Raw genomic sequence first — 27,005 nt, 5'->3', positions numbered from 1 at the left:
TGCTGTAATCAACCAGGGAGAGGAAGAAGCGTAAGGAGAAGTCGGTTTGGGTAGGCAGTCTGGTAATTAACGATTACTCGTGGGGTAATGAGAAATAAGTTCCAATCTAGGATGGCTAGGTCGACAGCAAGTAGTAGTTCCGATCTGCTTCAGTATCGTGCGTATCCATGGGCTGTAGGGCGGCTGGAGTAAGACCCGTGCATCTTCATTCCATTCCTTAGCCCATGTTCATCTTGACGGTTAAAATAATGATTGTCCCCATTGTTATCATGATGGATCAGTGACACCATTGGCTCAAAGGGCTCGCCATATCCACCGTCTTGTTGATCCTGGCTCTTTGTCGTTGCAATGGTATCATTGAACGTCGGCATATGGCTGCGAAGGCCGGACGGCTCCATACATACCTTCCGTTGAACTGCGGATGCTGAGGTATATGGCTGGTGACCGTATGCATCGACGTTCGTGTCCTTCATGGTCTCCATAGGATTCATGGAATCATTCATCATGCCAAAGTCGAATCCAGGGGAAGAGGATGAGGAAGAAACAAGGGATCCTGCGGTTAACGGGGGTTGATCAGTGGCCGTCATTCGACGACCATGGCCTTGATCATATGTTGATAGCAAAGGAGGAGGTTGTCGTGAACTTGGTAACATTCCGTTGGTCAACCCATTCATTCGCCCATCACCAGAGTTTCCAGTATCACTCTCTGGCCCAATGCTTGTCGTACTCTCACGTCGTCCATCTTTGTAGTGACCTGGGGACCTTCCTCGAACCACCATAGGGTATGAAAGTCGTCTTGCAACCAAGATCCACTGTGGCGAGGATTTCGAGTTATGGTCACTAACATCAGCATAAAGTTCGGTCACGAGTTGATAAAACTGTTGCTGTGCACGACGTTTTCCGTTGTTAGCTGTTGCCTTCTGGAACTGAATTCGCTCAAAGGTGTGGGAAGTAGGTGCAGTCTGTACTGCCTGAGAATGGCCACCGTTTCCAAACGCTGATCCGCACTCAAAATGCATGGGTGACTGGGGGGGCATGGAAAATGCCATATGGTGGTGACCATTGCCGATTGGCCCAGGGTTGGTCATCATTGAAGGTGGTGGTTGTGGTTCCAAGGCAACCTTGCCTGGTCGTCTCTCGGATTGTTTATCACGCTTTGGAGTGTGCTGAACAAGCTCACGGATCTCGTTCTCTTGCCCATGGACCACGGCCGAAATTGCCATGGCAAAGGATTTAACTCTCGGGGTAGTACCATTGGAGAGCTGAATATAAGGTGGAGAACTTTGCATATGAATCCATGGCCGTAAAGTGAAGGAACAGGACAAGGAGAAGTAGTTCCGACGATAACACGTCCATTTCCCATCCACCTGGAAGAACCCTTTGTGGATCTTTGCATGTATGTCTGGCCTCACAGCATGGTTGTTTATTAGAAGATTGTGAAGGACAGTGGTTTCGTGAAACGGTGGAGCTTCGGGGTTAGTTGAGCTCGACTGTCTTGACGCTGGAGAATCAAATACGAACCCTCCTGAAGCACCGAATATTGTGCCACCCTGTGCATTGGAGTTCATATCTATTGGCCTGGTTGTCTGATAATTGGAATATCGAGACAGATTGTTCATGGCAAGACCGTTGGAGTTTGGGAAAACATTCCTGGTTGGTTGATATTGAAGATGGTAGCTATCTCCTCGAGGGATCATACCAGGCGAGGCCGGAAGGACTGCTCCTGAGGACTGCATTGTTGTAGGAAGACCAGGTGGTGGTTGAGCGCAGCTAACCAGAGAGTCAGATACAAATCCAAACACGAAGGGATGTTTACCTTTGCAGATATACGTACAGTGCTGACACACTATGCAATCTGTAATCGGTCATATTATCGTCTAACCCTTCCTTCGATATACGCTCTGGAGTGGTGGCAGCTGTTTCCACGTCCAACGTAGCCGAATATTCTGAAGACGCGTTCGAGCTGGCAACCGAAGACAGCGAGTTTGTTGACACCGGAGAAGACCTGACGTCCAAGGCGGGATCAGTTGAGTCTATAAAATCCGATGTGAGTTCACTAGCACGTAAGCTAAGAATCATGGGCTTCTCTTGATTAGTTAACTGGCTTTCACTCCAGGATGATGAAGAGCATGGGGCCTTCTCTAGCAAGGGGGTTGACAGTGGAAGCCGTGCATTCGTGTGCTTGGATAATGTGAATAAACAAGCCACGTAACACGACAAAACAAATGAGGGGTAGAGATCAGGAAAAGAGGATTTATATTTGAAAAAAAAAGGAAGAGGAAGAGGGATTATAAAAGAAAAAGCCAAGCTTATGTCAAGGTAGACCGGTCAAACCAATGTTATTGGGAGTCATAAGGAAAAGACGTATTGTAGATTGCTGGGGCCCAGGCCTAGACAGAAACACTTGATAAATCATACTAAATAGGTCAACTTACAGCACATGCTGCCTTGTAAAAGGAAGAGTTGTGTGTGAGTGTGTGTTTTTTGGGGTTGGATTCCTATCTTAGAGGAAGAAATGGCTGTCTGGATTGCCGGCCTGATGCACCAATCTTCTCGTGACCTCTTTTTGGGATATCTTCAGTGAAAAAGAGCCTCGTAACTTAAATGACGGAGATGTTAGCCTTTTGTCTGTTGGATGTAGGTAGTGGTGACAAGGTTATTCTGGATTGTGTGTTTTCTATAAATGCTGGAGGCGACAATGTTAGGAATCCACGACAACAGTTGGGAAGTATACACGCAGGGGGACGTTCTGATGGAAACAACAGGCAGAGCGTTTTCATTTTCAACAATAGGATTAAACCTTGTGTTGTTTAATATCACACCTTTATTGCAGAACCAGATACAAGATGGTACACCATGTCATGCAGTTTAGGTAAAAAGCTGGGAGCTTACAGAGAGGGATTCCACAGTGGATAAAAAAAGAAGGCAGGGTCACCTCACCAGTGCTGGAAAAAGGTGTGGGAGGGGGGAAAAAGTAAAGAGAATTAAAAAATAAGATCGAAGATGAAAAAAAAAAGTAGATAAAAAAACGTGGATGAGCCCTGGTCAACAGTGAAGGATAGAGAGGAAATAGCCCCGGATAACTATTTTTCAAGTAGCACCAAGTGAAATTAAGCTTACTATGCTTCATTTGTCAGATCAAGGCTTTCTCTGGCGATCAACGAAGGCGAAAAAAAGGATGCTCGATTGGGTGCCTTGGCTCCTGGAAGAAAGTCCAAGATGATAGACTAGAGCAGCCGCACTCAGTCGACCCTAAGACACCAATAAGTCGCGATGGTCCGGATAGCGGAAGACGCCAAGTGGCGTGGTGATTGGCCACTTCTGGAATCGCAGGCAGGCTACAGCCTGTTTAAGTTGTTAGTCTGATAAGCTTTATGGCCATAAACAAGAGCGGTGGGAAATAGATTCGTCGGCGTCTGCAGGCTTTAGGGGCTGGCGTGGGCGTGGGGAGGGGGGTTGGTGAGAATATGGATCGCAACCACCCCAGGGAGTAGTAACGGAGTCGCGCGTGAGGACTGAAGAAGGTCTTTTGACCAGGTTGTCGGACGTCATGGGAGACCTATAGTCGCCTAAAATGATGGAAGGTTATTTTTAAACCAAATTTTACGCCCAGGGCATTCCAGCGCATCGGTGTACAAAGGAGCGATGGGAGGTGCAGGGAACAGATGCCAGAAATGTAACCAAGGTCAGACGTGTAGGTAGATAGAGCTTTGGGGGTACATAGTATGTACGTATGTCGGAGAGCCGGGATATCAAGGACGAGGGTGGAGGGATGTGAGAAATGTAGTGGAAAAAAAAGGGCCAGGGGTGTCCAGTTGGGCCAGATAAGAATGGGTCTCCCCCCCAGCCCAGAAGGACCATTTACCAGTAGCGAATAAAATAAAATAAGGGTCCGGGGGATCGCCCACTAGAGAATTAGCCCTTGACCAGCGGAAGCTAGGAAAAAGAAAGCACACAAGCATCCACATGTGTAATAGTAGTAATAATCAGATATTTCTGGACCAAAACCACTGAAACTTAAACCGGGCGATCTCTTGAGCCATATCGCGAACAAGGTGTAATAGCGGACGAAAACAAAATCGTCGAAAAGAAAATGACGTACCGCGAGATATCGGACGAGGGAGAGCTGGCGAGGCGGAGTGGAAAGAAAATGAGAGGTATATGGGAAGGTTCGAGCTAAATGCAGGCTGATGTTGGTTGGTATGCATCCCTGCTGAGATCCTCCCCTCTCAAAGGAAATTCTCAATGAGAGTATATTCGGGTGATCTGCACCAACAAACCTGCAATAATATACTCCGTACTCATCCTCTTTTTTTCCCCTCTCTCTTCCAAGCAGGCAAAGCCATTGCCCGTGGCAGATAATTATTCTGTTTCACAGTTGAGCTCGCTAATAATAAAAAAAATTAGCCTGGGCCGCTTCGGCAAATGGTTATGAATCTTGTTATAGATTTCAAGGCGCTAAAAAACAACAAGCAGCAGGTTGCTCGAATGAATGTACATACGTACCTAGCTCTCTCCCGATAAGCGTCATATTTCTTTTTTTTTCTTCTCTTCTTTCTTTCTCTCATTTTTCATTTTCTGAAATTTTTTTTGCAAACATTTGCGAAAGGGCCACCAATAGGACGATCTGAGATCGAGATTCTGTAGGAACAACACCTATAGATACTTCTGAGTATAGTCACCCAGGCTATTCTTGGTATCTTCGTGCTGGTCGTGGAATTAACCAGGTGACGGTGGGGTATTATGCGCCAGCCCGGGCAGAAGGCCCAATAAGCCAGCTTCGGAGATGGCCTAGCCAACATCAAGAACCGAATCGGTGCATATTCGATCTTGACCATCCTTCGATGTTCTAGTCATTATATGGCACCCCCGTTCTTAAGGATCGTGTCCCAGGAGAGCTTATTTAGGGTAGCCTCAGGGACAAGGGAAGCCAGTATTTACTCCGTAAACGGGCTCAGATGTTAATGTACCGCCTGGTACCTGACTTGGATGCTTCGCGTACATACGTAAATGAAAATCCCGAAGGTAGGGCTAGACGAATCAACATGATCGGTCTCAAGTTTGCGACATACGGTCGCACTCGCAGCTTACTCCGTCTATTTCGCAAGATCCAAACCATGTTGGATATCCGGAAGAAGCTCTAAATTCCAGCTTAAAGTCGGTCCTTTTTTTTACCTTCGAGTTCCATGGCGAGGGTCCGGGAAAAGTATCAATGGGATAAACGGCAAATCGCCTCGATTAGCTAAAGGCTAAAAGTTTCATCCCCCCCTGCTTTTTTGCCCGCCAGGCAGCGGGACGATACAGAACCGTTCCTACGTAAGTTGATAGCTCGGACGGGCGCAAGTAATTCCTGCTTGGAGCTCGAAGGTGCGCGCGTCATTGTCGCCGCTCTGGGTATTGACGACAAGGATATTTCTGCGGCTACGGACCACACCGATCCAGGCACCTCACGTGTACTCCATAGTCGTTGTCGAGACTCTGTATAGGTCTATAAGTAGGAGGCCAGGGCCGAGAGCTGCGACGGTTTCCAGCCCCAGTCGCGATCAACAGCCGCAGCTTGCTGGCTCACCGTGTGGGAAAGAGGGTCAGCCGCGACGCCACAGACCAAGGTTGCGATCAAAGAAGGGGCCCCGAACTTGATAGACTAGTCAACGTAGGCAGCGTAGGCAAGCAAAAGCTGCGCTATGAGCCAGCAAAAATTCAATATCTCGAGCAGTCCAGGGCCCAGCTTGGCACTCCGCCTCCCAGCTGTATGATGCAACCTGCAAAAAGGGCGAGAAGAAGAAACGAGCACCGCATAATGGATCATGGAACCAGACGATCACCGGAACGCAGCCAGGCTGCTGACTATTGGATGGCTGGGTAGCTGGCGGCCTGCGAACAGAGAATTGCGATGGTGCAGATGATCGACGCAGCGCTTTTTGATGAAGAAAGAAGAAAAGAAGAGGTTGAGGTTTGACTTGCCCGAAGCAGGCCTGTTTGCCCTGTTTGCGCCGTCTTCCTTTTTCTCGACCACTATTACTTTTCCTTTCTTTTGCGACTTCACTCTGCTTTCTTTTGCGTCTTTCTCGCTGCTTTCATTTTCCTGCAGTGCTGCAGTTACGGGTCTGGCCGAGGACGGCTGTTGTGCTGGATGTCGAAGTTAGTTTCTCGCTATTGCGGGAGTTTGTCGAGCGTGCGCGGCGGGAGCTTGCATGGTGAGAATCGCCCCGCGAGAATGTCGGGCCTCCGTCACCGCGTACGGGGATACTTCTTTCAAGGAACTAAGGCTAAAGAAAAAGAAGGTTGTTCTATCCTACACACTCCCTGGCCCGCCTCCCGTGTGTGTGGGCGGAGTCGTGGGTGTGGGACAAGGTCGTGAGGGTTGTATATGACAATGTCTTGCATATTGCTCGCCTGAGTGGTACAGGCAAGCATTGCTGCATCTTGCACGACGGTAAGACCGCAGTTGGGGGTGCACAGGAGCTCTCGACGAGGATACAGTGCAATGCCATTATCGATGTACCGTGTCGTCGCTACCTTCTTTTTTAATCCCGAGGAAACGCCCGTACAGGCCATTGCAGGCGGCCAGCGAATGGGCTATATGGCAACATGCTGCAAGTATGGCGCTCTCCACTCATTCGTGGACGGGTACCTACATGCACCAACCGGTTATGGGGCAAGGTCTCTGATGTGTTGGAGCTTGCGAAGGCTGTCTGGATATGAAGTTTCCCGTCCAGGCCACCGAATAGCAGTCGGCCATATTCGCCGAAAGGATTTCTATCTTATCCTGGATCTTACGCCAGCATTGCAGGAAATAGTATAACGGCAAATTCGGGATAGAGGCCTTCCCAGTCACTGACCCGTCCTATTCTTGGACTCTCCCGCCTATTCTTGAACTCTCCCGTTCGGGAAAATGGCGAATCTCCCCTTTCCCCATATGCCCCGTATACAACAGTTATGCTTGCCCATGTCCAGCATTCCTACGACCACGGCCACCGTTACCACAGACCCTTGAGCCTCTCTTACCGTGCATTTGAGTTTATACAATTTCTCCAAAAAAAAAAAAAAAAAAAAAATAGACGTTGAGCGCTGACTTTCGGCTCCGAGGTAAGGTACATATCTATGTGTGACCCTGGAGTTGCTTTTGGTATGTACCCATCCCGAAACTGAAAAGAAGTCATTCAGAACACAGCATCTGTGATTTCTTTTTCATTGACGTCCTTGGCCTCTTTACTCCCTATGGCTGCGTCCAGCTAAATCGGCAACGGGCGACTACGCGCCGGTGATAGAAAGGTTGACTTTGTCATTGTTGCGATAATACCTTTTCGCATACTGATTTCGCCTCCCAACATTATACGTGCTGATGACTATTTTCATGCTACCAGTTTTACCTCCTTCCAATACGAGCTTTCTGACTAAGGCCGGCCCATAATTAACCCTTTTGCCGGCCTGATAATTCTAATACGAACCTCAGACCGACTAGCAATGTGTCGCTCGACAGGTTCTCATAGTACCATGAGAGCACCAAATTCTATCCCCTTCATAGGCTAAGATTTTGCTTTGCCTATGGACTTTTTTTTTTGGCTGGCTTTCCGAACCAATCAATAAACTCAATCGTCGGCAATTGGTTTGGATTGGATTACCTGAGTCGCCAGTGACACTCCATGTCTAACAAATACAAGCAATCCATGATTCAGTTTCAAAAAGCGTTGACATCCACATGGTTTCCTTTGTACCATTTTGTATAATTCTTTCATGGAACCTGCAGCTGGGCTACCTACCCGTCCAAACGTTTTTTTAAAACGACCGTGCTGTGTTACTGTGGAAAATGACAACTCTCAAACCAAATCCAGGAGTCAGGAAAGAATATACACCTATGCTATTACCCCTAAATCTCAATACTCAGTAGCCGAGACATTTCTTTCTGCTATTCCCGAGGAGAGCTAGATCCCCCAGCCTGCCGAGTGACTCTATAAGGCAGGAAGTCAGATATGGAAAAGGAAACTCAGAACCTGTCACAAACGCCATCTGGAACTGGCTTCGATACTCTTTGCTGTCCATCCATGCATTCTCCAAAACCTTGTGACATGTGCTGAATTGGTTCTCTCGATCAAAGCTGCATTGTAAATCGACCTTCCTAATATAACAACCAAAGACAAGCCGGTGTTACATCGACCGTTGGATATCTGCATCCTCACTCCCGACCGGCTCCACCGGAAACGGCCACATTGGTAATGTTGCACTCCGTTCTCGCGATATTTTGAATTCACCCTGGGGACCACCAATTGGCCACCAGCGAACCTGTTACATGTCCAAACAGTGGCTATTGTTGTTTTTTTTAAATTGAGCCTCTGGGGACCATTGGGCTGTGTCAAGCAGAGTGGAGTGGACTGTTTGCCTCCAGATTCCATTCCTCGCCCTTAAGCGCCCCCAGGTAATATCAGAGATGATTCCCCCTTTTATTCTTGCTATCACATGGGGGCGTATTATGAGGCATATCAACCACACGAGGGTGCCGGTTTGCCGTTGCTTGAACCCATATCACCGCTCCTGAACAGGCCCGAGCTAATGCGTGTACACGTTGTCATCGGCCTACATTGTACTCCGTACAGAGTACATGTTCCACTAACTTCAACGCCTCTCCAGTGACTCTCTTATCACTCCGGTTGTGTGAAGCATGTTCTTTGGGTATGTTCCTCAATCTCCACGTGAATGCAAGATTTCTCCAACCATAAATGAGAGGGATGGTTACTCCTGAGATACCCAGAGCAAAACCCCGTTCTCTAGTTCCCCAGTCCTTGCTGGCATCGTGTGCACAGAAAGAAAGAAAAATCCCTCTCGAGAAACCAACTGCAAACCCGATCACTCTATTGGACAGGGTGTTGGATTCTCGCATACCCGTGCCTGTGCCCGTTGCGAAACGAAAACAAAACAAAAAACAAATACAAAGCAGACAAAGCCTTTTTTTTTGTCACGTAGGATGCATTGATCCCCTCCATAATAGAGACAATATGATCAACTGACTAAGCAGATCAGGGGAACGAACGAATTGACAAACTCCATATACAAGTCACCTCATACTTGATTCTAACTTTCGGGACGCCTTCTATGAGGCAACCCCATCCGCCGACAGGGAGGCCGCCTATGATGAAGCATTGATGTGCCACCAGGCTCTCCTGCCGTCCCGTCGATGCCTGCTAACAATCTCTGATCAGAGTCCAAGGCTTGTCCAACACTAGTTTATCCATATCCGAGATGATATGCATGAGGCGCGAAATCGATATTAAATTTATCTTTGTCTCACCGTGCACTTACGTCTCCATCTTATACCCCTTGGGGGCCGAAGCTGCAGAATACCGAAGTGATGATTCAGAGAACAACCGGGGCCCCGTCCTTTATACGTGTCAACCAAGGGTAAGGGAGAGGTAAATCCCAATGGGAGGCGCGCAATAAGTAATTACCGGTCGACATGAGAACAAAACTTGACAGGAGAGCCTTGCACAGCAGCATCGTTGAGCGGCGCCATGACTGGCCGCTTCACGATATACCCTTGCATGGATATGGGGCGTATTCGCCGAAGGGGTTTGATTGGCGCAATGTACGAAAACCGTTAAAAGGGAGCGCTTACGTTTGAAGATCTCGATTCCATCTGCGCATCCATGTTGTTTGTACCATGTCATCCCGTCATTCTGTGGAAATAAGCAATGTTGTATGATTGGTGGCGCACATGTCACACGCCGTTATGTCAAGGCTAAGGAGGCGGATAAAGTAATGCTATATGAGATGATATGATATGATAGCTCGGTGTCACCAGAGAGAGAGAGAGCCCCAGCTGCTGCGGTATGACCATTAAGTATGCTTTGCAGGTGGTTACTATGGCCGCATATTCTGACAACGTAGACATACTCCGTTCTTGGTGACCATAGGCAAAGGCAATAGCCAAATATAGCTTGCCGTCTATTACCCATCGTACTCTGTCCTCCTTTTCTTCCCCCATACTGCCCTTCCTCCTGGGGCCGTATTCCTAAAGCGAACTGGACGACGGAGAAGTTGCAAAAATACTGAAAGGGTCACTCTCTCAAAATGTTATTACCTGCTATTCACCGGGTATCAGGCCTTCAAACTTTCTTTTCTTTTTCCCCTTTTATCCCCCTCCCCCCTCGGACAAGACCGACTTTCGGCCTTCTGGGATCAAAAAACTACCGAACTTAGACCGCGCCGGCCACGAATCACGAGGATTTCCATGGAGGCCAAAGAAGGGATAGAATCCAGGCTTAATGTTTGATCACCAGCCTCTTGGTCGCTGGAGATCACAGTTTGGTTCAAACCCTTTTCCAATATTGTCTAGCATCAGTTAGCTAGCATCTAGCATCTATTAGAGCGTCAAGGGTGCTATGACCTGCAGTTTGTCTTTCCCGCCCGCTCAGCCATCCCCGTCTCCTGCTAAAGACTATCTAGTCCAGCTTGACCGGCAGACGACTAACCTAGTTATCCAGTCCAGCTTTACCGGCAAGGCCACGTCAAAACCGGCGGCGGACGCAAGGAAGCAAGCCAAGAGGCGTAACGGTGGGATAGATGATATCTTAACGTATGATAATAATCCCGCAAACGCCAATTCTCTCCTCTTTTTTAAGAAAAAAAAGGGAGGATCATATCTCAGCTGGCTTACGAATCCTGGTCGTATGCGTATTGCCTCCATCCCATTCCTCGTCGTCCGTTTGGAGGCGTGCTCAGCTGAGTATTATTTTAGGGTTGTAGGTGTATTCATAACGATGAGTAATTTTCTCGGATGTGGGTTGATTTTGCGGGAGAAATAGAGAGATATTAAGATGACGTCTGTTGATAGAGGACGTCGAAGGTATCGAGGTTACTTGCTGCAGGGAAAAAACCCTAACGTGATATAACATATACAAGATATCAAGTACTTATTTGCCTCAGACGCGTACAAGATATACCCATCACTATTGTGTAATTGCAGGGTCGATAATGTCACTATAAACAAGCTTTTTGGTAGAGGTATCTCCAGGCCAGGGGTGAATGCATACTCAAACCTCAGCCCTAAGAGCATGATGGGCTCAGAAGATCCGTCGCCCAGGGCTATCCTACAACATATATCCATCCATATAGACGAGAGAAACGGTATAAAGCTTTATATTGGAGTTGCAAAACATTCCCTTTTCATCTAACCCCCTATGCAACCATAGATGAACACCAAGAACCAAATATCACCACGTAGACAGTAGAGAGACAGAGTTAAGCCTCAACCACCCACAAGAACGGTTTCATGGCACCGCAAGATTGTGCGGGTAGCATGGTTCACAACCACATGGCAGGCAGTAGGTCTCCTCCATCTCCATAAGCCCTCACACAGCATAAAGTAGGCATGGCATGGCATGGCATCATTATAATCCAACGATAGAGCTCACGGGGTTGGCATTTGCGAAGACTCATGAATATCAAAACGGTGACACCTACACGGAACCATCATCCTCTTATGTGTAGCGTGGTACATGACCGACGATTGACTTCGAAAAACCACATGAGAGAAGGAAAGGGGGGTGTTGTCATTAGCATTAGGCTTTGATTCGTGGAAAATAGAAGGAAATGCAATTTTATAGAGACCATTATAAACAAGAAACAGGATCCCACTCCTAAAGAAAAGAAAGGCAGGGAAAGGCGTTTTTTTGGAGAAACCTAGCCAGGCATTGCATTGAATAAAGATATATCGGGAGGAAGGAAGAGGTCAAAGGTCTGCGTGGAAGCTGGAAGCTGAAAAAAGGATGGGAAGACGGGAGTGGAAGAAAGGGTGAAAAGGGAAGTCATCATTTCGCGTCAGTGCTCTTCTTTGCGAATTCAACGCGAAGAATCAAGTGTCGATAACCATCTATATCACGGTTAGTCTGATATTCATGCCTAGGGGGGGATTTAAGAGAAAGTGAGAATGTCAACTTACAGCCGTCCATTTTCTCACAAGCACGAGCAGCATCGCTTCTATCCGCGAAACTGATGAAAGCAAAGCCCTTGGCCATATTTGTTTCTCTGTCTTTGGCAAGGAAGACTCGTGTGACTCGTCCGAACCGCTCAAACATATCGCGAACCTCTTGCTCTTCAGCCAGCTCGGAGACCTAGTAGAAACAACCAGTTTTAGCAAGGACTTCACACGCACACCAGGTAGTTTCCGAAAACCACCATCTTCCAGGCTGAAAATACTCGAATGAGCGGGGGAGGGGGGCTGTGTAGATACTCACATTGGTAACGCGTAGTGTCGCCAGATCATCCCTCTCATACTTGCTAGCCATCCTATCACCACTGCTAGCACCGCCCTTTCGCATAGCAGGGGGAACATAGCTGGCTCCGCTCTGACCAAGCCCACCGGCAGCTGGCTTATCGTCATCACCATCCATATCCACACCGGCACCGCCAGCGCCCTCCTCAACAGGCGCCATGGTATCTTTGAACGGACATCTAGCAGTGAAATGCTCTCCGTTACAAATTCGACATTTGACCTTCTTATCCTTCAGCTGCGCCTTCATACTATCCTTATCGCCACCTTCTTTCTCGGCCTCCTTAGCCTGAGCCTTCCAGTTCACACTTGGTCGGAATATAATGTTCTCTCCGACGGATGTGGTATCGAACGAAGGGCCGGGCGGGTGACCCTTCTCCAGACCGAATTTAGGCCATGCTCTTCGCTCAGCTACTCGGGGGTTGACATGTTCCTTGACGATCGTAGTGCGAATGCGACGGGTGGTCTTGACTTTCTTGCCATCGTCGTCGAAGCGGTATGATATCACGGTTTTCGTTCCGTCTTTGTTCGTCAGTACTTGCTGTGGCGGGAGGGCGTTGGCATCATCGAATTCCTCGTCGTCAGCCCAGTCGGCTCCCCTGTTGGAAATAAATGGTGAGTGGGAAGGCGATAGATATTAAAAAGCGAGCGGGACACTAGCTGGCAGCTCAGCGACGAGGGAGGCCACTCTGACTTACTTTGAAGGCTGTGCCATATTCTCGATCCTTATCGGTGTGTCAAGGAGAAATAGAGGAGGTTTTGGCTTGATTCAATAGTTTGCTGTCGTTCCGTGTTCCTTGAGTAATTTTGACGGTTCAATATCAGATTTCGTGGAGCCAGTTTATCTTTGTGCCCACCATCATCGCTTATGTCATCACGCACCGAAAAAATATCTATATCCTCGACTCTACAATATTTAAGAAGTTCCATGATATAATCCATCTTTACTTCTATGATAAGGCCTGTCTTACTTCTATGGTCTATGGTAACGGCTACTGTGGCACGGGAATAAACGGGATATCGTTGTTGAGATTGGATATATACATTTAGCACAGCGAGCTATACCAAGAAGAAATGCATGTAACAAGCGCGACCCTTGCGGATCTGTGTATAAGAGTAGATTCATTCCTGCTTCAAACACTAACAAGCGAACGCCGATTTACCGGCGTGAGACTGCGTTGAAAAAAATAAAATACCCCGCCCATGACGTCTTGCTTATAGCTTAGAGCTGGCGCTGGTGATGAAGCCGTTGCCCTGCTTCAGCCATACGACAGCGTCACCGACGAGCTCGTCAACGATGGCCTTGGCGGGCTTCTTCTCGTCGACGACGGCGGCGGCCTTGCCCATCAGGTGGGGTCGGGCGTTGTCGATGGTATCGTCGTCGACATCCTCCATGGTCTCGAAATCGTGCTCGACGGGGATGACGCCCTTGCTGGTGAGCTGTTTGATCTCCTCGGCGCGGTTTTCCTCCCAGTTCTGAATGTAGGCGTTGTTGCGGACGCGCATTGGGCGACCCTATACCGAGATGTCAGACTAGATCAGGATACAATGAAAAAGAAGGGGAACATACGGTGAAGATGATGGTTCGGACATTGTCGTCGAATCCGGCAGTGCGGACAGCCTCCTGGTGGTCCTTGGGGGCACCGGCCTCGTCAGCCAAGATGAAACGAGTACCAACCCAGACACCGGAAGCACCGAGCATGAGGGCAGACGCAACACTCTGGCCGTTGAAGATACCACCGGCAGCAACAACCTGGACGGGCTGACCGGTCATGGGGCTGGTCTTTCCCTTGCAGAGCTTGGCTACGGTTGGGATGAGGATGCTGGTGGGAACATCTCCAGTGTGGCCACCGCCCTCACCTCCCTGGGCGCAGATGATGTCGACACCAACGTCCAGGCACTTCTGTACGTGCTTGGGGTGACCGATCATGTTCATGTAGAGGACGCCGGCCTTGTGCAGTCTGTCGACGACGTGCTTTGGTGGGACACCGACAGCAGAGACAAAGAGCTTGGTACCGCTCTCGATAACGACGGTGATCAGCTCGTCGAGTTTTCCCTTGGTGTAGTCGTAGCTATCAAGGTTGGTTAGCAAATATGAGCCTCGGTACAAGTCTCATCCAAGCAAGAAGAGAGCAACAAACTTGGTCTTTCGTGCATTGCCTCCAATCTGTGGAAGCAGCAAGTCGACACCGAATGGAGCGTTCTTGTCGTTGAGATAGCTCTTGACCTCCTCCACCTGCTCCCTGAGCATATCTGGGGTGTAGCCGAGACCACCGATAACTCCCAGACCTCCAGCATTTGTAACGGCGGCAGCGAGTTTAGGGCCGGCAGCGACGTTCATACCAGCCAGGAGAACGGGGTGTCTGATCTTGAGAAGGTCCGTAAGAGGAGTTCTGAGCTGTTCTATCCGCCATGGTAAAAGTCAAGGTCAGCGATACTTGTCCAGGTACAGGCCTCGGCAGGTCAGATGCGCAAACTTACGTGGGGAAGCCATGGTTGAGACTGTGTTCGTTCTGTCTAAAGCGAGAGAAGGAGAAGTAGAGCTATCTGGCGACGGTGCTGGAGAGAGGATGGAGGATGAAGAGAGGAAGCGAGAAGGTCCTTTTATCGACTCGAAGGTGGGCCGCATCCGGGGCTTTTTATCCTGTGAACGCGCGACGTTGGCGGCGCAAAGGAGCCTCGGCTGAGAAGTTGGGGTAGCCGAGTTACTTCTTCTTCTTCTTCTTCTACATCTTCTTCTTCTTGTCTACAACTTCTTGTCTTCTTGTCTCTCTTGTCTTCATCTTTATGTCTTCTTCATCTTCTTCCTCGTCATCTGCTTATTATATATTGTCTCTCTTATGTCTATGGTCTGTCGGTGTAAAGTACGGAGATATCCCTGCCATGAATAGTACCTAGGTAAATATCAACTGTAACAGAGTAAATGCTGAGTAATAAACATCATGACTTCAACATCGAGAGAAGAAGAAGAAGAAGAAGAAGAAGTTATATGCTACTGGCTCGATATCAAGAGCAGAGATGAGCCTCTTCTACCGCAAAGGTCCTGGTTTGGCCGGTCTAGGGTCTCGCGGCATCAAAGAGTAGGAGAGCCTTCACTTCATACATACATACAGACAGACTGACGGCAGCAAAGGGTGCCCTGCTTGATACATGATACCCCCATCTCGACGAGAAAGGGACATGGTCCAACCAGTGTCAGCTCTAGAGCTGCTTCATTCATAACTGTCTCGAGTGCACTCTCACAAAACCGCCTCAGACCGAGTCCATCGCGCGGTGGCAGGAGCTGGAGTTACAGAGCCCATATCCCACGGAAGGATGGTGCATATCGATCATTCGGACTGCAGACCAGGCTGTCTTGTCTCGATAGCCACTTCAGTGGCCATTCCAAGCTCAAGGGCGGATATGGTCGACGTTTGGCGTCTACAACAACCATGTCGTCCAGCACTGGTGATCTAACGCTCCATCGGGCGTTCGTTGCTCTCGGTAGTAACTTAGGAGACCGTGTTGCTATGATAGAAGAGGCGTGTCGAGAGATGGAGGCTCGAGGTATCAGGATCAAGCGGACAAGCTCCCTCTTTGAGACTGCGCCGATGTATGTGATGGACCAGGGAGCGTTCCTCAACGGAGCATGTGAGGTATGTTCTCCTGTAGTCGATATAATGTAGAATCATATTCTAACATGACCATAGGTTGAAACTTCCAAGAGCCCAATGGAGCTACTGGATACCCTACAGTCGATTGAGATTGATATGGGGAGACATAAGGTCGTCGATAAGGGCCCACGCAACATAGACCTTGACATCCTCTTATACGGCAACGGCGAGTTCTCTAATGAGCGGTTGACCATCCCTCATAAACTTATGCTTGAGCGGGAATTCGTTCTACGGCCTCTTTGCCAGTGAGACGCCCCCTACAATGTTATAAATACACAAGCTAATGGCTGCTTAGGTTAATTCCACAAGAGTGTCCATTAGGCCCGCTGCAGACTGGAACATATACATCTCATTTAAACGATCTCCCCCCGTCTGACCCGTCCCCCACCGTCATGACGCCCATGCCTGCAGGCTTACCCCCAATCACTCCCACCTACCCCAGACGCAGCACGCTTCTCATGGCAGTTCTCAACGTAACCCCCGACTCCTTCTCCGATGGCGGAGCCCATTCATCAACCGACCCTGCAGCGCTGCTTGAAACAGTCAAGGCTTACATAGACGCTGGCGTCACTATCATCGATGTAGGGGGCGAAAGTACCCGTCCCAACGCCGATCCAGTCACTGAATCCGAAGAGCTGGCGCGCGTCATACCGGCGATAAAGCTCATCAGGTCCCTCCCCGAAGCTAACAAGGTAGCCATCAGCATCGACACCTACCGGGCCACCGTGGCTGAGACAGCCGTTAATGCCGGCGCGGATATAATAAACGACATATCCGCCGGCCTGCTGGATCCAGATATGCTTTCTACCATGGCCCGCCTCCAGAAAACAGTCATCCTCTCACACACACGCGGAACACCAAAGACTATGAACAAACTCACAAAGTACCCCGACGGCGTGCTCGCCGGCATCAAAGCTGAGCTGTCAGAGCGTATACGCGCCGCTGAAGATGCCGGTGTTCGAAGATGGCGCATCATCGCCGACCCTGGCGTAGGCTTTGCCAAAACCGAAGACCAGAATCTAGCCATCCTAAGGCATCTAAATGAGCTGAGGCAAGATGAGGGGCTACAGTATACACCCTGGCTTGTGGGAGTTAGCAGGAAAGGGTTTGTAGGACACATCACTGGCGTTAAGAGAGCTGATGAGCGAACCTGGGGTACTGCAGCCGCCATCACAGCTGCTATCAGCAGCGGAGCAGACATCGTACGTATCCACGACGTCAAGGAAATGGCTCAGGTTACTCGTATGGCCGACGCGATCTTTAGGTGTGATTTGGGTAATCAGATGGCAGACTGAATTAGTAGGATACTGGCCACTGTAAAACATCATTTGTATATTATTTACTTACAAAGATCTATAAGCCATTAAAGACCTCGTGGTTATCCATTTCATTCTGTCAAGGGATCAGTTAATTCTTCAGCTTGTCCTTACTGTATAACTAGTATATATATCACTGGCCGTTACTGGAAGGCGCCATATATGTAGACACTACGATAGTTGTACTCTATTGCATTCTAAAGCCGTTCCAGTAATATCCTGATTATATATGAAAGGTGTAGAACCGAATGAGTACTCGAAGATATAAGAATATGACTTCTGGTGTCTGGACCTAGAGCCCTCGGGTTGAGTATAGAATTATACCGAACATCATCCACGGCGGAATGGGTGATATTCAAATCATCACCACCTGCCCAGCCACCTAGACGCATCCCCAAAAAACCAACGATACCATGAATGTGGGCCAGAGATGTAGACTTAACAGCAAAATTGATATCTCAAAAAGGAGGCAAAAAGAGCAGGAAAAAAAAGATGTTGATAAGAGTGGGATTCGAACCCACGAGAGGTTTCCCCCAGCAGAGCTTAAATCTGCCGCCTTAAACCACTCGGCCATCTTACCAGAATATTAAGTTATTATCTACCCTAGATTAGACTATAGTTAGATAGTCAGGCTCAGTCCGCGCCATTTACAATATGATATTGCCATTTTACAGCCGATAACAAAGTCATAATCAGTGAAGGTCATTTCGCTATTCTAAATATAGTTTTAAATCATCCAGCAAAGCTGCAGAAATAAAAGCCAGAGTCAAAGACTAGGGAAGAAGCAGAAAATGCAACCCTTAAGGGAAGAGGCTCGCACACATACGCATTGAAGACCACGGATTCATAAAACACATCTCGGCCACCCCCAATTACAAAACCCTCCACTTCCATAAGCTATGATCTAACCCAGTCAAGGGGGTAAACCGAGTGGTGTAATGGGAGCATATCTCATGGCAAACTCAAGTAGAAATTTATTTTACCCTCGCCTTTTTGATGAAACAGCAGGTCAAAACTCCAAGATGCTAAGTAGAAGCCCCGAAGGCTAAAAATAGCTGGGATGATTCATAACTTTATGGAAGGAAAGAGGAGCAAACGTTATATTCCCAATCATCATAAGCATGTGAGCTCAGCTATTAAGATACTGGCGGATAGCACCTGTACGAGGAAGTTCATTAGCTTTTAACACAAAACGGTGACTGTAGGCCATGAGAATTGGTAGGCCTGAACATACCATGAAGTTTAACAGCGCCGTCACCAACCAAGTTGGTCAAATTCTCAAGATCATCGCCAGCGGTAATCCCAAATTTTCGTACAAAGTCCTTGGCTGCCGTCTCCAGGTCACCATAATCTTCTCCAGCTGGGGTTTCATCCTCAGGACGGCCGAAGTAGGCGTTACTTGATATGGAAGTGGCCCCCTCAAAGTTTGTGAGACGGGCCTTAGCCTCTGCCTGAGCTACAGGGTCAAACTGCTCTCTGCCGAAGAACTCGTCGGATGAAATGCCCTTCTGGTTACCAAATTTGGATTTGGTTTGCTCTAGCTCCTCATCTGGAAAGATGTTAGAATATTGGAGATGTAAAAAAGGATAGAAACGAACATACCATCAAGAGCGCTGTTTGAGTGTCCGACAGCGCCAAACCCTAGCTTCTTTGGAGCTGGAGCCTTTGGCTTTCCCACCTGTCCGAAGCCAAGGCGGCCCATACCCATGCCCAATCTCTCGATCTCGCTTGCGCTCCTCTCATGGCCTCGCGTGGCTCCAAAGCTTGGCCTGGGACTCACGGGGGTAGAAGAGATGATGGAGGAAGTAGATTTGCCCTTTGAAGCAGCTTCTTCGGCCTTCTCAGACTCAGGATCATAGCCGAGCTTTGCGATTCTCTCGGCTTCCTCCTTTGCCTTTCTCTCCGCCTCATCGAAATCAATCGCATCGGCTCCAACGACCTTCTTCGCACCTAGCTTGGGTCCTTTTTTCGCTCCAAGAACGGATGTCTTCTTCCCGCCGGCTGCCGGTCCCTTGCGTACCGCAGTACCTGTCCGGACGGCGACTGGGGGAGATGGAGCAGTGCTCTTTTCTGCGGCAGATAGTGGAGATTTAGGCCGTGAACCATTGCCATTGGAACCTGGGGTGAGGAAGGGAGAGTTGCGGCCGCCGGAAGACGGGGTGGCGGTTCGTGACGGAGGGTTGCTTGGTCGTTTGATAGCTGGTTTATCCCAGGAGGAGAAGAAGTCGTCGTCCGCGTCGCCAGCTGGGGTAGAGGACCCTTCAGGGGTCGCCGAGGCAACCACATCAGTGATCACGACCTCTTCAGGGTATCTGTTTAGTTTAACTCTAAGTTAGCCACAATCATTCACCACCACATGATTATAAGATAGAGAAGAAGAAAAAAGTATGTTGCGTACTCTTCAGCATCCAAGGCCGCTCTCCGCTTCAGTTCTTCCTTGTATTTCACTGCCGCGCTAGAGGTATATTTTATCTTCGAGTCTTTGCTGTTTAGGGCCGCCGTTCCGCCATGTGACTGGAAATATTTCGTAGCCGACTCATTCCCGCCAACTTTCATAACACGTAGCTGTTCCCATTGCCATTCTATAGTGATCAGTTAGCATACGATCGACACCGAAGGTTGAATGCTCTAATAGGCGGTGAAACACACGATCAAGATTGGTTGAGCGAACGAAGGAGATATGGACACCGAGATTACGGTGGTTCGACGAGCAGTCGAGGCAGAGGTATATCCCAAAGGGAACAGAGGACCACGTCGGGTTTTTCGTCCCGCAGTCAAAACATATCTAGCTAAAAATTAGTTACGGTTGAACCAGGGGAGCGGCATGGCGGGGGGAGGAACCGCGGCTTACCTTGTTTGCGGGCTTCGTCTTTAGTTTCTCAAAGATTTTCTGAGACTGCGCCTTGGTAGCACTCATGGTGGGATCGCGGCGTATGTGGTCTCCGGGGTCGAGCAGAGGCAGCAGCAGCAGTGACGGGCAGAGGGCGAAACTGCGAGGCGTGAAGGCGAAAAAAGGAGCGTCCCTGGAGTCGCTTTTTCCTTTTCCTTTCGCTCTTCTGCCACTCTGGCCGCGCCCTCGAGCCTTGCCCGATTAAGAAGTCACGTGTATACATCGGCATATGATGATATAAGCACTTATGTAATCGTTGAAGATGACATCAGCAAGAGCCAAAAGAGGAAAAAGAAGAGGAAAAAAGATAGCTTCAAACACGACGAACGACGATGTTTCGGAGACAGGACTGATGGCAGTTCGCGACGAGAATAGCCATATCATTTTCACCGGCAAATGATGGTTCGTTTACAGCACCATGAATCCCCCAATTCAACTTCGCTCGCTTAGATCTGCGTCTCGGCTCGTTCGTCTCTCCAGGGACGGCGGCCGCGCAGCTACTCCATTCCTTACCCGATACAACCACTATGCCACCCAGAGCAGTCTGGATAGCTCCAAGAACCCCCAGCCAAAGAGGAAATCGATTACCGTGACCACCGACGATGGACGAATCAAATGGGGACAGCTTTCGCGCGGAGAGAAGGCGGCACGTGCTACACAGCAGTCTGTCAATTTTCTAGTTATCCTGGCTGGCGCTGTGATGACGGTTAGTTTTCAGAGGCTGGACAGCTATTTGGGATGACGATATATTGTGGATGGACGCTTACGGGGACTTTATATTTGCAGTGCGGCGTGTTCACGTTTCTATACCTCGACGTGTTTGCTCCCAATAGCAAAACGAACCAGTTCAACCGCGCAGTGAGCCGCGTAAAGAATAGCGAGGAATGTCTCGCGTTGCTTGGAGACAGCAAACAGATCAGAGCTTACGGCGAGACTTCATGGAACAAATGGACGAGGAATCGACCTATTTCGTAAATAGCTCCAACAGTCCACAGCCCGTACGCCCCGTGGACGCAACGTTGTGCTAACCGATACCTCCAGGACAACAATTAAAAAAGATAGAAAGGGAAACGAGCACATGAGGATGAACTTCCATGTACGCCATACTTGAGACCCGATTTTTCTCGTGCATTTTTGCTAACAATTTTCTATAGGTCAGCGGCCCACTTAACGACGGTGTTGTGCTAGTCCACCTGGTAAAGCTGGCTGGCCAACATGACTACGAATATCACCTTCTCGCTCTAGACGTCAGAGGTAAGCGAGCGAGTTCATCTACCATTGGGTTCGTTTAAACTGCGCGTTATTAACGACTGAATGTAGGCCACCATCGTGTATATCTAGAGAATGCAAATGCCGCTAAGAAAGCAGCCGCAAAGGCTAGGTCAACGATATTTGGGATCCAATGGCGGTAGCCTCAACCCCCACAGCCCACAGGATGGTGTTATTGATATATTTCAGGTTTGTATGATATTGAACATGGGTGCTGAGATCTCATTTCAAGACTTGGCTAGAAGAACCAGTCACGACACCCTACCCTGGGCGCTTGAAGCCGCCAACCCTGATTCCACGGCATGGAATCATCTTACCTTAAAGACTTTGACATCTATGGAATGCTATTTGGATCTGGCCCTGCTCGTTAGAGTTACAATTGGCGATTAGCCTGCGTTGTTCTCGATGGCAGTGCAGGCATTGCAGGCATGCAGCCAACACGTATATGTATGTAGTTATATCCCGCAATTGGTCGCCATGGCTTTGGGGGACGCAATGCGCAGCATGCAGAATGCCTGTTGACATATGCAGGCAGACCCCTCAGGCTAATCGCGGAGTTCATGTCCAGGGTAGACGTAAGAATGTCCTGTATATTCAGGTAATAATTTACCCTCGGTCATTACCCCCTATATTTTCTCCTTTTAACTATCAGGGTCTGATACCCTGGTCTTCTAGAACAAATTATTAGGTCTTAGAATTGTATTATCGACTGGCTATCAATTAACGAACCGCCAGCTATACAAGTAGTGCTATTAATTAGTTATCTCGTCTAATTAGTTATAAATTTGATATCCTCTATTCACATAGTTAAATCACTAGTCACGGAACAAAGATGGGGCAGGATCCATAAATAGTTATCATCATCCTTGAACATTTTTCGAGCCCCCCGTCCAGCTATCAACCCACACGGGCACGCTGTAAGACTGGCTTCGCCTCTTCGGATCTCCACCAGCTCTTCCCTTCCTCTCCAGGGAATGAGTATTCTTCCATGCTACGCGCCTTCATCTGCACGCTGTACCCAGGCTCCATGGGTGTAACGTAATACCCGTTCCGCACCCTGGCCGGATATTCAAAGTGCTCATGCAAGTGGTCCACATACTCCAGCACGCTCTTCTTGCCCGTCATCACAACATAGTCAATTGTACTTAGATGCTGTGTGTACTCGGGCAGCCCAACCCCCCCTGAATGGGGGACGACGGGGACGCCGAATTTCCGCGCCAGCAGGAGAATGGCGAGACACTCGTTGACGCCGCCGACTCGACATGCGTCTGGCTGAAGGACGGTCAGTGCACCGGACTGAAGGAATTGCTTGAACATAACTCGGTTCTGGCACATTTCGCCCGTAGCGACTCCAATGGCGCCGTGTGGCGTATCTTGGAGTGCTTTGCGGATGGCTGCATGGCCTAGTATATCGTCTGGAGAAGTGGGCTCCTCGATAAACCAGGGCTTGAACCCGGCTAGCTCCTTCATATGGGAGATAGCTTCGGGAACTGACCACACCTAAAATATACACAACTCGTTAATGCTGCTGATGTTTATTATTATATTCCGCACCTTCTTCCGCGCATCGTCATCTTACGCCGTACCGACGAAGGAACGCTTCGCTTATTTAGGCGAAATCTTGCGTAGGGATGTTGGAATAGCGTAAGGATGATGAGTGAACATACCTGATTGGCATCGACCATCAAAACATTTCCCTTGTCGTATCCAATGGCATTCCTTGCGATCGTCAATCGTCGTTTATCCTTAGCCAGGTCACCGCCAACTTTCAGCTTGAAGTAACGATACCCATCCTTGACGCTCTGCTCGAGCAAGGCCTTCATCTTGTCCTCATCGTAGCCCAGCCAGCCAGCGCTGGTCGTGTACGCCGGAACCGCCTCGTTGCGTTCCGCTTCCGCAATTCTTTGCTGCTTCGTGGGCTCCACTTCCTTCAGCAACTTGATTGCTTCCTCTGGCGTAATTGCGTCAGTGATATACCTGAAGTCTATGCATCTTACCAACTCTTCGGGCGTCATGTCCGCCACCACCCTCCACACAGGCTTGTTGAGCGTCTTTGCCCAAAGGTCCCACAGGGCATTCACCACAGCTCCAAGCGCAAGATGGATCACGCCCTTTTCAGGCCCGATCCATCGAAGCTGACTATCGGATACCAAATAGCGCCATGTCTTCCCCCAATCATCGGTTAGCGATGCGAGCTCCTTTCCCACCAGTAGCGGCGCCAGCGCATCAATGGTCGTGCAGACAATCTCATTGCCTCGGCCGATGGTAAAAGTCTTACGACCGAGTCAGCCATGTGCAGTAGCGCGGGCAAAAAGCAAGCAAAAGGCAAGCCAGATCAAACCCGACAATCTGGGTGTGTTGTGTCGTAATTGAGCGCCCTAAAACTTGTACATACCATGCCATGGCCAGCGTGGGCTGAGTCCGTCTGCAGCACGCAGTACGCGGCAGAGTAGTCCGTAGCGGCATTCATGGCATCTGAGCCGGTATTGTCCAGCGACGTCTAAGCCATGATATTAGTTTAAGACAAGGCCGGAGAGAAGGAGGATCCCCGGAAAGACGGGAGGGAAGGGTAGGAGATACGACGTACAGGGAATCGCACATCGTGCGAGGAGAAGCCGGTGATCTTCATGGTCTCGAAATTGCGACTGAACAACTGAAATTGGTCCTTGTCTTTTGTTGCGTAGCGATCGCCTGTATGTATGTACGGAGTATGAACGTCCTATGGACGTCGTATGGATTTGCAAGAGCTCCAGGGAAGACGAGGGGCGTCTTTCTGCGCTTGCTGCTATCTCAGAGGGGAAATTGCTGCGTGCCAATGCGACATGTCACCTTTTTCTCCTCTTGAAGCCCGTAAAGCCGTAAAGTTATCAGTAAGCGGGCGCTAAACGGTGGAGCTTCTTGGGGGCCCTTGCGCCGCCCCCCAAGGCCCTAAGGGAAAGGAGAGGGGAGCCCGGGAGCATGCCCGGCAGCGAGCGCTCAGTTAAAGCTCCAGTTAAAGCCCTAGCACTAGTTGGCGCCCCTAGTAGACCTAATTAAAGAACTGAGCACCCAAAGCCCGGTGAACAGACCCTCGTTCGGCGGCCCCCCAGAGGAACCCTGGTGACAACCCAGCAAAAACGGCCCTTAACAGCGCTTCTAATGTCTCAAGGCGGTATTTCCTCTGGAAGGATTAGAAGGCCAGAATGCCGCGGCCGTCTCAGAAAATACCCCGGCGATTACTGTACATATAACTTTCAGCGGCAATGCTAGCGAGTGCATCCCTGAATCAGCCCCGTGTTGCGTGCATTGTATCCATGTCAAGATAGGCTGCACGGCGAGGAAAGTGTAAAAAGCTCGCCCGCAGCCATCTGCGCGTCCCCAGAATATGCATCGGAGAAATGAACCCATTGGCCGTGCCGCGCAGGACCGTCCCCAGCAACCCGGAGATCTATTGGCAATCAGGCTAGACTATGCATGCTGGCCGAGCTAGCTGATGCAAGCCTGCGGTCCAGCGTATGCATCCAACATGTATCCATGCATTCGCCGAACTGTATGCCCATGCCGCGGCCTTGTTGTTCAGGTGATGAGAGGGGGGGGGGGGGGGGGGGGGGATGTATGCCAGCAGGGCAAGATATTAGGCCTTTCCATTGGATTTTTGCTTTTAATAAATTGGTTGCCTCTTCTTTTTTTAGAGGTATCTTCTCTCTTTTCTCACCAGCCGTGGCTTTTTTGTTTTCTCTAATATAATTTTGCATTATGGGTTCTTGCATAAGTCGTCAGCTACCTGAGGACCGGGAGAGCCGGAGACCTCGACTGTTGGCCAAATGGAGGCAACGGAGGGCATTGAAGAAGGCAGAACGTACCTTCAGAAGGGCCAGTCCGACATTTGGCCAGACCAGCGAGATCGACACTCTGCGTGCAACAGAATATACCCCATTGAAAGATCACATATACCTCGATTACACCGGCGCCGGCCTGTACGGCGAGAAACAACTGCGAACACATTTCGACCTGCTTCGATCCAGCATCTATAGCGATTCCCAGTCGACGTCAAGCGCAGCGGCAGTCGAGCAAGTCAGGGCGCATATTCTTTCCTTCTTCCGTGCCTCCCCGGACGAATACGAAGTCATCTTCACAGCCAACGCATCGCATGCACTCAAGCTAGTCGGAGAAGCCTACCCGTTCACGCCAGAGGGAGAACTGCTGCTCCTATGGGACAACCACAATTCCGTGCAGGGCCTTCGAGAATTCGCACGTGGAAAGGGCGTTTCTGTGACATATGCACCTGTGACGTCGCCCGGATTGCAAGCAGACGAGGCGTTCCTGAAGAAGGCGATTTACACCAAGGGAACAGGCAGCCCTCGTCTTTTTGCATATCCTGCCCAGTCAAATTTCAGCGGCGTGCAGCATTCACTAGAATGGATTGAGATAGCGCAGGCTCAGGGCTGGGATGTTGTTCTAGATGCTGCGAGCTTTGTACCTGCAAACGTCCTAGATCTCTCCCGATGGCATCCCGATTTCGTACCAATCTCCTTCTATAAGATGTTCGGATATCCTTCCGGTATTGGCTGCTTGATCGCCCGTAAACAGGCCCTGTCCAAGCTGCAGCGCCCATGGGTATCTGGCGAAAAGATCCCTACCACGATCCAGGATCAGGGGAGCAACGACCGTAACAGCCAGGTAATGACCCAGAAATGGCACGAAGTATTCGAGGACGGAAGTATCGATTTCTTCGGTCTCCCCGCGATAGAGATCGGCCTCAACCATCTCTCCAGCATCGGCATGGAGACCATCCATAATCGTGTTATCTTGCTTGCAGGCTGGCTCATCGACCGCCTCCTCGAGCTCCGTCACTCCAACGGCCGGCGCGCCGTCATCCTATACGGCCCCCAGAACACAGAGCGCCGCGGCGGTACCATCAGCTTCAACTTCATAGACCCCAACGGCCGCGTCATAGACGAACGCATCGTCGACCAGCGCGCCATCCCCATAAACCTCTCCCTCCGCACAGGATGCTTCTGCAACCCCGGCGCCGGCGAGGCTGCGTTCCATCTCACAGAACAGGCCCTGCTGAGTGCGTTTCACCAAGAAGCCGCAGCCAAAGACCAGGATGGCGATCCAAAGACCTTTGACGAGTTCCTAATAGACATGGGCATGTCTACTGGCGGAGGTGTTCGTATCTCGCTCGGCCTGATGACCAATTTTGCCGATGTTTTTCGATTTTTGCAATTTGCGCATACGTTTATCGACGATTTCCCAGCGGCAACGAATCTTAAAGCGAGACTGCATTGCTAGCTTCTTATGACCCCGTAATGACTTGGGAGGAATGTGAACATGACTTGATATGGGTATAAATTTTAATCGGCGTTAGAATAATGGTTATGACTGCATAATATACGATATCATGAAGCATCTGGCATGAAGCATCGGGTGCTTACAGTTTATATATTCTGTCTTTTTTCTCCACATTCTTTTTTTATAAAATCGAACTTGTCAAATGTGATTGATGATGTTGTAGTAAAGTTGCAAAGTTTGCATGGTGGTGTTTCATCCTTACCTGAGACCTGAGGCTGATGATCCACCAGCGTACACTACACAAATACCATAGGACGGCGATATAACATTGGAAACAT

General features: G+C 49.4%; 8 protein-coding genes and 1 non-coding gene across 9 annotated transcripts; 3 read left to right on the top strand and 6 right to left on the bottom strand.

Annotated features, from left to right (window-relative positions):
* Positions 1-149: 149 nt before the first annotated feature.
* GIQ15_03548 (uncharacterized protein) lies at positions 150-1,736 on the bottom strand (the record flags this gene model as incomplete). Its single annotated transcript, XM_033550965.1, has 1 exon — positions 150-1,736. One exon carries the CDS (start codon positions 1,734-1,736, stop codon positions 150-152), a length of 1,587 nt encoding a protein of 528 aa, XP_033408126.1.
* Positions 1,737-11,804: 10,068 nt separating this feature from the next.
* Positions 11,805-12,980, bottom strand: GIQ15_03547 (eukaryotic translation initiation factor 3; the record flags this gene model as incomplete). The annotated part of the gene is made up of 4 exons (XM_033550964.1): positions 11,805-11,866; positions 11,936-12,107; positions 12,231-12,864; positions 12,964-12,980. The coding sequence occupies 4 exons, from the start codon at positions 12,978-12,980 to the stop codon at positions 11,805-11,807; spliced, it is 885 nt and encodes a 294-aa protein (XP_033408125.1).
* A 500-nt stretch (positions 12,981-13,480) lies between these two features.
* GIQ15_03546 (oxidoreductase) lies at positions 13,481-14,759 on the bottom strand (the record flags this gene model as incomplete). Its single annotated transcript, XM_033550963.1, has 4 exons — positions 13,481-13,780; positions 13,836-14,337; positions 14,407-14,668; positions 14,747-14,759. 4 exons carry the CDS (start codon positions 14,757-14,759, stop codon positions 13,481-13,483), a joined length of 1,077 nt encoding a protein of 358 aa, XP_033408124.1.
* A 937-nt stretch (positions 14,760-15,696) lies between these two features.
* On the top strand, positions 15,697-17,213 carry GIQ15_03545 (folic acid synthesis protein; the record flags this gene model as incomplete). The annotated part of the gene is made up of 3 exons (XM_033550962.1): positions 15,697-15,900; positions 15,955-16,163; positions 16,214-17,213. The coding sequence occupies 3 exons, from the start codon at positions 15,697-15,699 to the stop codon at positions 17,211-17,213; spliced, it is 1,413 nt and encodes a 470-aa protein (XP_033408123.1).
* Positions 17,214-17,727: 514 nt separating this feature from the next.
* On the bottom strand, positions 17,728-17,814 carry GIQ15_t0023. The gene has a single exon. It is a non-coding gene; the product is annotated as a tRNA-Leu (tRNA).
* Positions 17,815-18,363: 549 nt separating this feature from the next.
* GIQ15_03544 (uncharacterized protein) lies at positions 18,364-20,151 on the bottom strand (the record flags this gene model as incomplete). The annotated part of the gene is made up of 6 exons (XM_033550961.1): positions 18,364-18,392; positions 18,469-18,783; positions 18,837-19,546; positions 19,633-19,816; positions 19,884-20,019; positions 20,086-20,151. 6 exons carry the CDS (start codon positions 20,149-20,151, stop codon positions 18,364-18,366), a joined length of 1,440 nt encoding a protein of 479 aa, XP_033408122.1.
* Positions 20,152-20,542: 391 nt separating this feature from the next.
* On the top strand, positions 20,543-21,536 carry GIQ15_03543 (import inner membrane translocase subunit tim-21; the record flags this gene model as incomplete). The annotated part of the gene is made up of 5 exons (XM_033550960.1): positions 20,543-20,830; positions 20,911-21,095; positions 21,166-21,220; positions 21,279-21,378; positions 21,445-21,536. The coding sequence occupies 5 exons, from the start codon at positions 20,543-20,545 to the stop codon at positions 21,534-21,536; spliced, it is 720 nt and encodes a 239-aa protein (XP_033408121.1).
* A 754-nt stretch (positions 21,537-22,290) lies between these two features.
* GIQ15_03542 (mandelate racemase/muconate lactonizing enzyme family protein) lies at positions 22,291-24,022 on the bottom strand (the record flags this gene model as incomplete). The annotated part of the gene is made up of 4 exons (XM_033550959.1): positions 22,291-22,893; positions 23,061-23,666; positions 23,789-23,893; positions 23,981-24,022. 4 exons carry the CDS (start codon positions 24,020-24,022, stop codon positions 22,291-22,293), a joined length of 1,356 nt encoding a protein of 451 aa, XP_033408120.1.
* A 1,106-nt stretch (positions 24,023-25,128) lies between these two features.
* GIQ15_03541 (molybdenum cofactor sulfurase) lies at positions 25,129-26,667 on the top strand (the record flags this gene model as incomplete). The annotated part of the gene is made up of 1 exon (XM_033550958.1): positions 25,129-26,667. The coding sequence occupies one exon, from the start codon at positions 25,129-25,131 to the stop codon at positions 26,665-26,667; it is 1,539 nt and encodes a 512-aa protein (XP_033408119.1).
* Between the last annotated feature and the right edge of the window lie 338 nt (positions 26,668-27,005).

This window comes from Arthroderma uncinatum, assembly GCF_011692745.1.
Source record: "Arthroderma uncinatum strain CBS 119779 chromosome Unknown scaffold2, whole genome shotgun sequence".
Taxonomy (NCBI): Eukaryota; Fungi; Ascomycota; class Eurotiomycetes; order Onygenales; family Arthrodermataceae; genus Arthroderma; species Arthroderma uncinatum.
The sequence above is the reverse complement of the archived record's forward strand: the minus strand, read 5'-3'. Positions and strand labels throughout refer to the sequence as shown.